Consider the following 14,855-nt stretch of genomic DNA (forward strand, 5'->3'; position numbering starts at 1 on the left):
TAAATAAGTGTCTCCTCTAATGTAAATTTACCATTTTTTTTCTCGCGAATAGAACATTTTCCGTTCACTGCGAGAATCACGCGTTATGCGTGAAATCGAAGTAAAAACAGGACAAACAAAGGTCATAGCGTCGTAGTCGCGTCAAACATCGCGTGGGATTCGACAAACGCGAAAGTATTTTGGGGACATTTCCATGTTTAATAATGTGCTGTCCACATTTGATGATAGACAATTTCGATTAAGTAAGGGTATTCGGAAGCAATATTCCTCTGTCGAAGATCGGCCGGTCGGTGTGAGCTACGAAATAAGGAAATTCGAGTTCAAAATCAAATCGTTCGATTTTTGCGGCAGACGTTCGACGCGCGTCTTCATGCATCTCGCGAGATCTCGCAATTGTACGGAAAATCACCTATTCCATCAATGGTTAATATTATCTGCGTTCTGTGATCCGAGAGGTGTGTCCCGATGCGAAGGTGGCGATAATTTGCAGTCGCTACTGGACCTACAGACAAAACAATGAATCCAGTAAGACCAACGTGGCTGGTGTGTTGCTTGTCAAACCTAAAAAAACATCGAACAATTCCCTTGAAAATGAATAGCAGAATAGTACATGTTGAACTGTGAAACAATTGACTCATTTATGTATATTATCAGCAATATGTTCACGAAGCTTGCCATGTTTCCATAGAAACACTGAGATATTACACAATGCCATTATATTAAATGTTCTGGAAGGTTTCAGATATCGAATATTGGTTTCTTGTTGCGATATTACTTTCACAATCAATATTCCAAACGAGATGATAAAGTGACGGATGAGTAGAAACAATATCTCATCCGACCTATAGCATCATGTGCACGTTACAGGTTAATGAGTGTCGATCTATTTCTACATATGACGTCAATCATCGTCATGCCACTTACTGGTCGTTTGATTTTTCATATGGGGTGTCTCTTCCCAACAGCCAGTATGTTAGTATTTTGCCCTTTCCCTGAAAAAAAACACAAATATGCATATTTATAGAAGGTTTGAAGTACTGCAATCGCTCATGTACCCACTACTCACTCACCAATTGCATGCTTACCTGCGTGTATGTGCTACTTGATTGATTGATTCATTCATTCATTGATTAATCTGTCAAACATAATTAATACTTAAAGATAGTCGAATCATAACCCTAGACACATCTTGTTGATGGTAGAATAAAGCACAACTTCGTTTACTGTAGCGTGACATAAAATGCTACATTTGTTCCGATGTGTCGCATACGACAGATATTATTATTCATGTAAATATGAAACCCAGGGTTTCTGGAAATTTACGTTATGCCGACCTATCCAATAAACATATTTCTTGGAACTACTGAAAAATGTTATTATTCTGTGTCATTTCTTTGAGTCTGTAAGATAGTAACCTAGATTGATATATGTATCACTGTTGGCCATGGGCGCATGTGTAAAATAACATTGTACGTGTTTAAATGTATTGTCATTCATGGTCATACATATGGCGGTAGTATGTTGTCACCAATGAATACGAGAGAATGACCATAGCAAGCAATAAGACCTGTAAATACGCGTGGTCGTTTCAATACTGTCCTCATGAAGAGTTCTCAAAAATATAAATTATGATTAATTAATGTATTACGCCACCTGGTGATGCATTCATAAAAACGTGGACGTGATTTCTCAGTGTTATAAAAGAACTCGTGAACTGGCCTTTACATTTGTGCGGTGTGAAAGTTATTTTCACTTTCTAACAGCGATTTGAGAATAACTATGCAAATTATATGCATATTGTAATTTACAGAAATACAACATGTGTTTGACTTCATATGACCAAGTGTTTTCACCTGACAGATAAGTGACAAATAAGTGTGGAATGATGACTGAGAGTTATTTAACTTTGTCCAATACACGTTTGCCGTTGATTGCCGTACATTGGGTAACGACCGCACTCCTCGAGAACAGCGACGTTAGGTGGGTTTCCCAACTTGATACATTTTACAAGCTCTAAATGCACAAAACGTTGATACTCCCGAAATCCATAACCATAGAATCAAAGACCATTGCAACAAACATGACAAAACTTTAAACATTTACCCATTTTACAATATTAAGTATGCATTAGTCTGTCATAGCATGGTTCAGAACATATTATGGATTACCTTTGCAGTAATTCTATTGAAACGGTTCATGGCTCAACAATACTTTTATGACTCTTAACAGTGGTTATATATTTTCAACATTAATAACGAAATAAGTTCAAGGTTTCAACATGAACTGTCACAATATACACAGGCAAATCTCTGACAGCGTAATTGCCAATTAGTCATTGAACTCGCGGAAGGGGAGTCATGTAAACATTATAATATATGTCTGTGTGGTTCGTCTCTGAACTGAACCTTGTGACAGTAATATCAGAGGGAATTTTTTCTTCTCTGAATTCTCCACACGTGTCAGGGGGGAATATCTTCTCGTCTCTCTATCACGTCCCCTTGAGGTACGGGATCGGGAAAGTCACTTAAGCTTTACGGTCAAATAAGACGCATACACCAAAATACGTTTCAACTCTCGTCTTTAGTCAGTCAGTCGAGTACTCTATAAGACACAGTGCCCTGGGGAAAAGTCCCCAAGACTATTGCAAGGCTGACCCAAGACTCTGTCTAGACTGCGTCTCAAGACTGCGTCTGTCCTGGTGTAAAACGATGATGACGCTAGTGATGTATATATGCACATAATATCACAGGAAAAATATTACAACGGAAAACCCATCGGATACACAGTAGTATGTTTGGTATACGTATTTCAAAATAACTAATTATTTTAACTATTTTGTGACAATGGACGTCTTCCTGACCAGATTGTCAATTGACTGCGCTCGTATCTCATGAGAAAACATGTTTTGTTAAAGAACGCCACCTAGCGATAAGTGCAATTCAGTCAGGAGTGTAATGTTTTCATTATGCTTTGCAAGATAAAGTACTATCCATACCTCTGTTGTGTATGTGTTATTAGACAGTATTTGGTTTAATGTTGGTGTTTACTCGTTGTATACAGGACGACGCGATGTACTTTATTGCGTGAAAACAAGGTTGGTGCGGCATGTGCTCAATAATGGGCGAGACGAAGTATAGCCTATTATATAAGCGAACGTACCCATCCGAGCGTTGTTATCACTCAATATTGGACAATGCGGGGTTTTTATTTCAATTATATTCACCCTAGTTTACGTAGCTTGAGAAAAGATAAATATATACAGGTTGAACAATTAGAAACGAATATCAAGCTAGAAAAATTACGTCATCTTTTTAACTAAAAATGCAAATTATGTAATTTTTGCTGTAATTTAAAAACAATGAATACATACCTGAACTTCAACATCCCCACGTTCCTTCCATCTATATCCACCAGTATATCCGAGAACATTGTACGTCCATTTACTGCAGTGTATTTTCAGAGCTAATGATGAAAAATGATGTTGTTAAATAAGCGTACACACCGGAAGGGTTATTCTAAAACGGCAAAGCCACCACGTGGCGTCCTGTCCGATATAGGTTTTATAGGTCACATACAAAGCTCAATTTACTAACATGAAATGTGAATACGCATGCGTGACGACTTTTGCGCTTTAAAGTAGACGGTCATCGATCGCGACATTCAAATTTGAATAGAAACCCGATTCATATCGAATTTCTGATCCGATCATATTATGTTCTCTTATAATGCCAAGCAAAACAAAACTAATAGTTTTAAAATATGCACATCAATGACTTTTTTCTAGAGGATTTGTCATGGCTATTCTGTAACATCGTTTATCTTCGGAAACACTCGGGAAAGACATTATCTGCATTCGGTCTTCCAACAGATTTTGACATCGTTTATTGAGCTTAATGCTCTGATAGGCGTCCTAAATATGAGCTAGCAATATTTGGTTTTCGTTTTTCGATTGGTGAATTTCGCCTCACACATTGAAATACAGACCTTTTCTCAAATTGTGGTAAATCCGACCAAACATTGCTACTGCTGTGCATGCAACGCAGTACACGGAAGCAGATTTCAGATAATAACCGCATGTTTTAGCCCGAAGCTTTCTGAAAGTCAAGAACGTGCGTTGATAATGTCGGCGACACCTTTGCCTTGACCCTGTACATTCAATACAAATCACAGTCGTAGAGTTCAACGTCTTTATATTAATACTCAATTTCTCTGCTATATAACAGATCTGACTTACCCTCTCCTGTGGATTCCATTCGAGATGCTACGTTTACAGTGTCGCCAAAGAGACAAAAGCGTGGCATAGACAGACCTACCACTCCAGCTGCACATGGGCCAGTATGTATTCCGATACGCAGCTGTAAAGTGTCCCCTGGCATGTGCGGTATCTTAAAATTACTGATTTCCCGAAGCATGACCAATGACATATTAGCAACCTCAGACGCGTGACGGAACCCGTTGCGATTTGGTAATCCAGAGACAACCATATAAGCATCCCCAATAGTCTCAACCTTTGAAAAAAAAACATACTGGTGATCAATGTAAGGCTCTATGTAAAAACAGCCTTTATCACACAGCGTTATAATGTGGGAAGACCGCCTTGATGTAACCTCTTTCATCTACTGTGTTTTGTATACTTAAATATTTATCGTGATCGCTGTTTGAGTTCAATGAGGATAATTACAAACTGTGATTCGCATTCTTCGTCACCCTAAAGCGCCAAGTATTTAGTCTTACGCTGTAGTTACGCTGTTTTGTAGCTGTGCCATTATAATCGCGAAAAGTTCAGAAATTCATTCTTTTGAAGATCTGCATAATTTGCAAGGCTATACCTAAATAATGAAATGTATAATTTTGCTTTTAAAAGAGATGTCGAAATCTCAAAATAATTTACTATAAATAACATTTTGCAATACATAAATTATTTATAATAAAGCAATTTAACTGTTGTCTAGGGGAGCTCAAACATAAATACCTCTTAGGGTATTGTTTTGTTTTTTGTGATACGTTTGCACTATCACACTTCATTGCATCAGGACATGGATAAATGTTACAGGCGTTCTTTGAAGGCACCTGCATAGATAGTATTAGAGCAATTGTGCCAGCAGTTTTCAAGAAGACGTGTTGGTAATTGTAGTAGACGGGCACAAGACTGTAGAGTTAAAGCAGTAAGACAATGCAATAACACGTTGTAATACCCTTCCCATTTGTTCTTCTTAACAGAATTAGGGTTTAAACAAATATAAACTCTGAGAACGCCACGGTATCATGATCTGAGTGATGTAGTAGGTGATGTCACTTTCAGTACGCCCAATGGTCTATCGCACTTTTTGCATTTGTATCAACCAGCCTGTGAATGTATGATCTGCTGCGATAACATTGCCCATACGTTGTTTTATTAAGAAGAACACGTACATGTATGTACAATAATTGCAGCAGCGAACATCGTAATTATTTTATCTCCGTGTGCGAACAGCCGGTTCTTTCCAAGCAGTCACTGCACACTCACACACGCGCAGAACGTAAACAAAATTAAACGCATTAACATTTGTAGGCACGCACAATCCTGACAGCGTCATGAATTATTCAAAATAAGTATCCTATATTGTCCCCTAGGTCTCGTTCTCGTAAGTGCCTTTTTTCACGTGATTATCTGTAAATGCCTTCTAAATTGTATAAAGATGAGGCGCAATGACAGATAATGTGCATGCTAGCAAATGTATCATTCACGGGCCTGGATGATCCGTGCAGATGCATCAGGAGTTATATCAATCTCAGTCCTAAACGATCCACGCAGATATGTCAGCTGATATATCATCCACAGGTCTGAATGATCCATGCACATATGCCAGGAGATATTTTTTTCACATGCCCTAGGGAATACACGCAGATACGTCAACAGATATGTCATCCACAAGCCTCGATGATCCGTACACCCACTCTTGCATACTCTCATTTTATAAGTCCTTCGCAATATATGAAATCAAGTATATATTACTTTGTATCATTTCCTTGAGATTCTGCTATGTTCAAAATTAGCTTTATTTTCCATACAACGTATTCATATAAGTAAAGCCATTATGTGATTTCATTTCAACCTGGAAATCTCCGTTTTACTCGCTCTGATCTGGCATGTAAGATATATAACTAATTTATTCGTTTGTTTATTTATAATATAAAGGACATAAGTCGTATCTTTGCAAAGAATAATGTTTTTCAGCTCGGGATAATTCACGCATGCGCATTTGAGCTGACTTGTTGAATGCGAGACTAAAATTCCTCGCCATGAGACATCTGTCTTTCTCACACGAATACAAATAAAACCTCAGATAAAACAGCGTAATACGAACATTACATTCGTCTTTTTCGTCTATGAATGTTTTCATTCGTATTAAGAGGCTCATTTATCTTAGAGGAAAATACAACTAGTTTTTTTAAATTTTGAGTCCAACAAATAAGTAATACACGCCCATAGATTTATCACCTGATGCAACATCTGCGTGGCAACGGTAGTAGAAGGCGTGGAATTTTGGGAAAATGTAGGGAGAAAGAAGGTAGTGGGGGCAGAGTGTTGACTGTAAATAACAATGAGCGCTCCGTTCCGCCACTGATAGCTATAAAGATATCATACATTATTATACATCTGTCCCCGTAACGCCATAAGTTTCAGCGTGTCGTAAGTTTGTGGTATCTTACGGCGTATTTTCATCCTACCATATAAGAAAATGCGAATTCCAAATATGGAATGATTACACGCGTAAGCGTCCTCGAATAATAAAAACAAACATGGCTGCCACCGGGATTTGACCGGACTCCACACAAAGAAGTTCGCTTATTCTGTTTAAACGTTTTGGATTTCAACATTCTCATGATGTGTCCTTGGCCCGGATCCTTGGAAGGAAAAGATGTATAATAATAAGGTTATTACGAGGATACCTCGGACAGTAGGCCGTCGCATCCGGTCAATACCCCCGCTGTACTGTCTTCGTGCATAATTTTAGTGTCGCATACGACTTATTTACCACTTCCGTGTCACTGAGAATGTTCTAGAACCGTACTGTGTCTGGGTGGAATATTCTAGATTTTTTTAGAAACTGGTTGAATAGGTAATAGAACACAGTAGGAGGCAATAGAAGGTAATGGAACATTCTAGAAATTTGTAGTAAGTTCCAGACTCATTATGTATGCTGATGTAATGGTCTATTTATAGACAGTGGTCGTATATATAGGGGAGTTGTTCAGCACTGAGGTCAGATCGGAGATCTCGTTGAATTGTATTGGAGTTTAAGTATCTAGTCATTGGAGTAGTGGAGTTTTACCGCGTTATTGTACTTGATGTTTGCAGAGTACAATAATACCAGTACCAGTTGAAACCTCATCTGTTGGCTCCGTGTTCGTATGTTATCATCGCCGCCAGGGAAGTCTTTCTGTTACTGTTGCCATTTTGGTATTTGAACCATCACACCTGTACTATACCAATTACGGTAATATTACGTTGCGTGTGACTTTGAGGTATTCACGTAATAACCTCATAGTCTTTGCAATTGGGACGTTTTGTTTCTAGCATTTATAGAATATCATTGCTATAACAATTACAAGAGGTAGCACGTGTTAAAATGCGTTTGCGCCGCGAACTACAATTATTTTCAGAATAGTTTATTTCCTACCTAAATAAAGAACGGTAAAAATGTAAAAAATACCTTGTACACGTCAAAGCGTTGTATAATCTCATCAAATAGCGTATATAGGTCGTTTAGTAGGTCCACTACCTAGAAATAACAATAAGTTGAAGCGTCATAGATGTCACACTACGTCGTGTTCGATGCCAAAATGTGTCTAGACTAGAGGTTTTTTCTAAAAGTGTATGTCAATATGGTGTTTCAGCCGTGCTGAAATACGTTGATCAACACGTAACCCTATATCGCTACTTACTTGCATGGGTGTACTGTGTGATGAAATGACAGTGAATCCAACGATATCCGAAAAAAATATGGATACTTGGTCGTACGTCTCTGGGTGTACTTGCTGGCCTGACTTCAACTGCTCTGCAACGCTTCTGCACAGTAACGGTATAATTAAAGGTTCAATTAGTCACTTTAAGACTTACTTACACAAATAATTGGTATAACATTGTCCTTACCAACTTAAAAACTCGAAAATATATTTCAAACATATATATGAAACGTATTTAAAATATATAAAAAAAATGTGTTTTAAATATATTTCAAACACAATTTTCAATGTGGGAGACGTCGTCCACCCGTCAACTACTGAGATGAATTGGTTATACGTATTGTTATACATATTGTTGTATATATTCATTATATGGGGTTTGAAATCTATTTGGGAACCACATGATCCAGCAATGAATTGACAAAATCAAGTCCGGAATATAGGCCATAGAGGGTTACAATGTCTACGTGTTTGCACAGCCACCGACAATGTTAAATGATTGAACAATTTGAAGAATATTCAGTACAAGAAAGGATCCGAAGTTCTTCAGTTGCATTCAACAAACTGGGGAGTCTGTTGACTTTGGTACTTTGAATGATAATTTAATTCAAAACAGAATTGTTGATGGTATTCAGAGCAGTTCAGTACGAAAAAGACTGTTTATAATCTCAACTTGACAAAATCTCTAGAAAGATGCCGTGCAGTGTCAGATTTGTTCATTACAAAAATAACTTCATGCAAATAGGAAATAGGAAGCAGGTCAAAAGATGCAACTAGGCCCAACCCAAGTACATTTACCCTTTGAGAGTCAGATAAAAAATTAAAGTATGATTGATGTGGGTTTGAGCATTCTACAATAAAACGTGTACATCCAGAACATGCTCTGAATCACAGAGCCACTGCGCATAATACTGAAACAGGAAGTGGAATGGCATTTGGGGCCGACTTCAAGATAAAGCTTTATAAGGAATAAATAATGCATTGACAAGTGAGCCAGTGTTAAAGGTGATGGTACTGGTGAACGTGACCTCGAAATAAGCATGATAACATGTAGCAAACCGCAAATAGATTGAAAACGAACAATTTATTAAGGGTCTCCAAGCACTCATGCTATATTATGGTTGGTTAGCAAATAAAGAATCGATTCCATACAACATAGCCGACTATTGGTCCTACAAAGAGGCAATTCGTGAAACCGACGGACCCAGATGGGGAAAAGCTTATAGTCCCTCAATTACTGACAAATAAAATACTGGAGAATCTGCACGAAAATCATCAGAGAATTGAGAAAACAGAACAACGTGCCAGAGATTGTCTGTCGATATGGCGGATATGCTATCAAGGTGAATTACGTGGGAGTTCCCTCCACATAACTTCTTATCCTAGATATCCACAAACAGATGTTATCGTTGTCACAAAATACTTAAGAAAGCCAAAGTTACAGATTTATTTATGGCCTAAGTTTACTTAAATATCTTAACACGTCGATAACTGGCATGAATTACTCGCCAGCACAAATAATGATAAACAGACGCTTATATACTAGTAGTAAAATACCAACAAAACGTCTATTACAGCCTAATATAATCGCAAATGTTCACAAGGTGTCGGAAATTATACAGAGTAGCGGAAATACTATGATAGAGGTGCTAAGGCACCAATTTAACATATAGTTTAAATTCATCAAATTCTTGTTACGATGTGATTAAAACGTATATCAAATGTATTTCAAAATATTATATAATATGTATTTGGGATATATTACCAACCAAAGTAAATGGGTTAGAAATATATTTTCAATACATCCTAAGTCTCAACTGATGTCTTAAAAACACGTGTTAAATACATCAGCATGTTTTATTTAAAAACTAATTTTATTATGCAGCATTTGAAATATTTTTTAAACGTATTTTCAACATATTCAAAAAGTCGAAAATATGAATATTTTTATTGGGTTTATTTTATGAATTAATTTGCATTTTGTATTTTAAACACATTTAAACATATTTATTTTTTGGTATTGTATGTTTTAACATTCGAATGTATTTCAGCAATCCCGAGAAAATTCGCTACGACAATGGGTTTCACGTGACTGAACATTTGATGAGCGCGACTTTACGATCTCCGACCTATATTCGCCATTCCCCAGATAGGGTTGCAGTAATCTCACTGGTGATGGTGAGTGGGCACGCTATTGCTACTCAAAGGTAATCATTACGTCACGAATCGGGTTAATTGGCTTGGTAGAAATACATTAATTGAGTTATTGTTTATATGAGTAGAAAAAAGTGAGTGCACGTGATCATATTTAAAATGTTGAAAGATGAAACAAACAAAGATGAAGATAATGAGGAAAACTTACGGAGGTAACATTCTGTAGAGAAGCATGTCTGTTTTCTTTTTTTCGTCAACCAGCTCCTGTGTGCGCGCATTCACGAGTTCTTCTAGGTTATCAGCATATTTTTCCATTTTCTGAAGCAAGTTATCCAGTACGTTTGGCTTTCTAAAATAAAACAATAATCAGCTTAAACTTGATCCAATACTTTCGATTTCACAGCAACAATTACATCTAAAATGTCACATCGAATCGTGTTCAACGTAAGTTCAACGTATCGCATTGTGACTTTGATTTGTTTGTTTTTTACAATCAGTAGGGCGTTCGCAATTTGCTTTGACAACCTTGCCTGGAGGTTGTTTTATTACTAGGAACACATACATGAACACTTATATAGCGCCGTTATTCTTTTTTTCAGGTACAAACCAACCAGACCCTGCGCACGCATGTGTGTGCAAAACGTGAACAAGCGTAGACCCAAGTAACATGTACAGTTGTGACCTGTTTATTAAACCAGGTACCATTAATACGTGTCGTCTGTTTGAGTTTATATTTGAATCATCATTAGTTAGCTCACGACCTGAGTGCTGAAGTTTGAACAAGATGTGCATGTGGGCGGCCTGTGTTTTATGTTAACAGATCTTGAACCAATATAACTAGGCCCATTGGGTCACTAAAAACATTGTTCAATGTATACAGACTGGTCGTAAATTGAATATATATATATAGTCTCTCAAAAAATCTGATGCATACATAAAGTTGTAAATCTTGTTAATATCTCAGTCCTCCAATGTTACATGATGAAATGCGAATAAATAGTGTTTAGTCAGCCATATTTTATGCGCCACTGCCGCTAGGAAGTGCGCGCAAGAATGTTGTATAAACAGTGTATTCACACGCGTTGTATACGTCGCGTGGGTCCCACATCGAACACGATGCGTTGCTAAGGCTGTGGCACTTCAAGCATGTGATATATATCATATTGTATCTAACTATATATTTGTTTTAATTGTTTTATACACAATTACAGATGTCAAATACTTACTGTCCATTGTTTAATTGATACAAACGACGTCGAATATTGTCACAACATGGTCGTAACTCGGGTACTTCAGATAGACTGATATGCATCATATCAGTTATTTCTGGTTCAGACAACATGGGAGATATATCAGGGCGAAATGGAGGTGTTTCTCCACTTCTGACACGATTCACAATATCTGAAATAATAGTACAGTTACAATTGATTAGTTTAGGAAACACGAAATGAGTCGACTCTGAGGCTGTGTCCAGAAGATCAATAGTTCTACTGTCGGTCGAGAAGAGTTAGAATTGGGTGTTATTAAAATTTGACAATTCACGCCCAGTTTCATACAATATTATTGTATACATATATTTCATTCAGTGAAACTCCAGGATTATATATTGAATTAATGTTCTAGCAATTGTCAAAACAGGCCCAGGAATGGATCTTTCTTCGCAACTCCTGCCAAAAGGTTTGCCTATGAACGGATTTATATAAGGTTACACCAACGATATACAAAACTGGGCTATGCAAGGGTGTGATATGTCATCATAATAAAGAACATACGCGAATTGAAGAAGTCGCGCGAAGTGCGAGATGGTTACAAAACTGCGTGTCAAATACAACGTTTCTAGAAATCCTAATCCCAGTATGCTAATTTATGCAAATTAAGCTTGACGTCTAAACCCGTTGATAAACGCGTATTATGAGGTTGTCAAGAGAATGATCGTATCGACCAATGCCTGATGCTACTGTGAATGATATGCATCATGGTCCTGCGACAATCATTATTAAACAGACTCGTATATGCATGTTTCCTTATTCGGCAATGCAAATTCCAAATAAGGAACGATGACGCGATATATCCAAGATGGCGCTTACAGAACGAATCATGTTCTACTATTGTTCACACTTTTCTTAGTTCAGGGGCTTACACGCCAAGCGATTGTCCAGTAACCCATCATGGTATTTTAACCACAGCAGTAAAAAAAGCACATACAAACGTACCTTTATAAAACATATACTTTTCAGTTGGAAACGGTCCACGCCGTTGTACAATTTCTTGTAAGATCATTCCAAAGCTGTATATATCTCCTCTATGAGTTCCATTCACAGGTCGGTTAAGATCACGTAGAAGCTCTGGGGCTGTCCACAGATGTTCTATATTATCAAACAATATCGCATCACAAGTTAGTAATCGTAGTCAATGATAAAATTTAGTGAAATTAAAATGGCAACATAGAAATGTTTAACCACCTGACATCAGAAAATATAACTGCCCTGCAAAGTTGGTTGATATCTAGAAATAACAACTTCATTGGAAGTTTCCTTGCAGGGGACAGACTCATAATTATTGTGTCTTTCAGTAATATTTTAAAGCTTTATTTCATATACATCTATTTTATAATTATTAAAGCGGGAGGGTCGTCACCTGCGCACGCGCGGGAATTCAGTCCCAAGCGACAATAACAACACACTCAAAAACGCAAAGGCTCATGGGTAGACGCTTGTTTGTAACCAGTGACACGCTATGGCCATCTGACGCATGCGCAGGTGACGACCCCCCCCCCCCGCTTTAAGATTTGTATGCAATGTTCGAACGGAGGTTGATACCTGACTATTTACGCCTGTTGAAAATGTTATCGATGTCTCTCTTTAGATAATTATACGCTTGAATGATTTGAGATATAGATATGGGTTTGCAATGAGTCACATCCAATCATTATACATACACTAATTGATTTTTATTAACACATAAAAGACCCGAGGCAGGTACAAGTAATACAAAACCAAAAGCGTCTGCTTTTAGTAACGTGACGTATTTGCAAAGTAGTGAATCTCCTGTTTTATGTCTATGTTTTCGTACATGTACCTGTTATTTCGATTACTTATACCAAGGTGTTCATCACTGCATGGTGAACAGATTTGTCCCCGAGGAGGTTCGTAACTGGGGGTAGGTCGTTCGGACCATGATTATACGAATCTTTATTTATGTGTACATTTATAGTCTGCATATTGCTAGAGTTTCGAATTACGCATGTCCAACTCGTCATTGTAAGAGCACATTCACTACATGGTATATTAAGCTACGTGTTCGTATATGTGCTCGTGATTTCGGTTATTGCACCTCTGGGATAAATTAGGTGATATTTGTAGTGGAATAAACAACACATGTGATATACATGATTTTGGGATCTTGAAAATAGTGTTTACAAGTGATTTGTTATTTATATTACCTAATATCCCATGCCTCAGTTAATTTATAACGTTTCTAAAAGAAACCGAGCTGTCAGTCAACATTCAGTATTTAATTATCAATTTTCAATCGATATTTTGATTGATTATTACTGTAAAACTAATAAAACAATTAATGAAATTTAATATTAAGTGGAAAATCCAAAAATGAATACTTTCGGAGCAAAACACGCAAAAAATGTTTATTCGAAATTTTAAAAAAATGTTGGCATTTTGAATACAAGTATCAACGAATATAGGTCTTCTCTTCAATAAACCAGTCCACTAGTATATCAAACCATTAAATTACGTGTTCTTTATTTTGATAGACAATTCATGCATAAGCTGTGTAGTGTAGACTAAGCACTCTGAAAATTCTTGGAATTTTGAATACAAGTGTCAACGAATATAGGTCTTATCCTCAATAAACCAGCTCACTAGTATATCAAACCATTAAATTACGTGTTCTTTATTTTGATAGACAATACATGCACTCTGAAAGTTCTTAGTAATTTTTTACGTAGTCTGTGAAAATATACGTCCTCCTCTAAAATAAAACGAGAAAATACGGTAAAAACTTTTGTTACTTCGAAGAAAAGGAAAGATGTCAAAAAAATCGCTCCAACACGAAAATATATTATATGGTTTCATACACATAGCCGCTGGTTGCACAGTATGATATCCACGCATGACGCAAATCATTCATTACGGTTTTTGTTAATATTCGTGTTAGTCTATTCACTGTTCTGTTGAACATAGGAAATCTGTTTTGATGAAAAGCAACAATGCTTTCTGCTTGCAGTCATGACATGCCGCGCAGTGGGTGGAGGTACAGCAAAGAATGGTCGTCTAATTTCACAACCTTTATATCTCAACATAAGGATGTCTTTTTTTTCAAAATCTACCTAGACATCTTGGCCAATCATAACTAAACATCGCAGGATGTATATATAATAAATGTCACATTTCCTAGTTCCGAATCGTGTTCTAAGAATGGCCACAATTATTTTAAAAAAGCGTAGCGTAACTCCACAATATCAATAGCGTTTGCCACGATTACAAAATGTTACTCAAAATTGAAATGACGTAATCATTAAACGCGGTACAGAGCGTGCAACTTATCACATAATCACAATAGCTATGTTTCCACTAATGCAGTCTAAAATTCGAACCATTTTTTGCTCCCATTGTAAAACCGCGAGTGGTCGCGAACCGGACTGGAACAAGCTAGCTGTCTACAAACGTTATTACACTTGGCGTACTGAACTCGAGGCAGTTTATTAGAGAATTCAGAAAAAATGGTGGGATATT

The 14,855-nt window shown here is 37.1% G+C and overlaps 1 protein-coding gene across 1 annotated transcript in view; it reads right to left on the bottom strand.

The window, feature by feature from the left end:
- Positions 1-335: 335 nt before the first annotated feature.
- LOC100374431 (atrial natriuretic peptide receptor 1-like) overlaps positions 336-14,855 on the bottom strand; it is a 64,609-nt gene continuing 50,089 nt past the window's right edge. Inside the window, exons 16-24 of the mRNA XM_078011558.2 lie at positions 12,318-12,470; positions 11,331-11,505; positions 10,313-10,453; positions 7,930-8,053; positions 7,698-7,766; positions 4,235-4,508; positions 3,371-3,462; positions 925-992; positions 336-502 (exon numbers count right to left, since the gene is read on the bottom strand). Of these exons, the coding sequence (XP_077867684.1) occupies positions 418-502; positions 925-992; positions 3,371-3,462; positions 4,235-4,508; positions 7,698-7,766; positions 7,930-8,053; positions 10,313-10,453; positions 11,331-11,505; positions 12,318-12,470 (1,181 nt within the window). The 3' untranslated portion in view covers positions 336-417. The remainder of the gene's footprint in view (positions 503-924; positions 993-3,370; positions 3,463-4,234; positions 4,509-7,697; positions 7,767-7,929; positions 8,054-10,312; positions 10,454-11,330; positions 11,506-12,317; positions 12,471-14,855) is intronic.

This window comes from Saccoglossus kowalevskii, chromosome 17 (genome assembly GCF_978046115.1).
Source record: "Saccoglossus kowalevskii chromosome 17, keSacKowa6.1, whole genome shotgun sequence".
Taxonomy (NCBI): domain Eukaryota; kingdom Metazoa; phylum Hemichordata; class Enteropneusta; family Harrimaniidae; genus Saccoglossus; species Saccoglossus kowalevskii.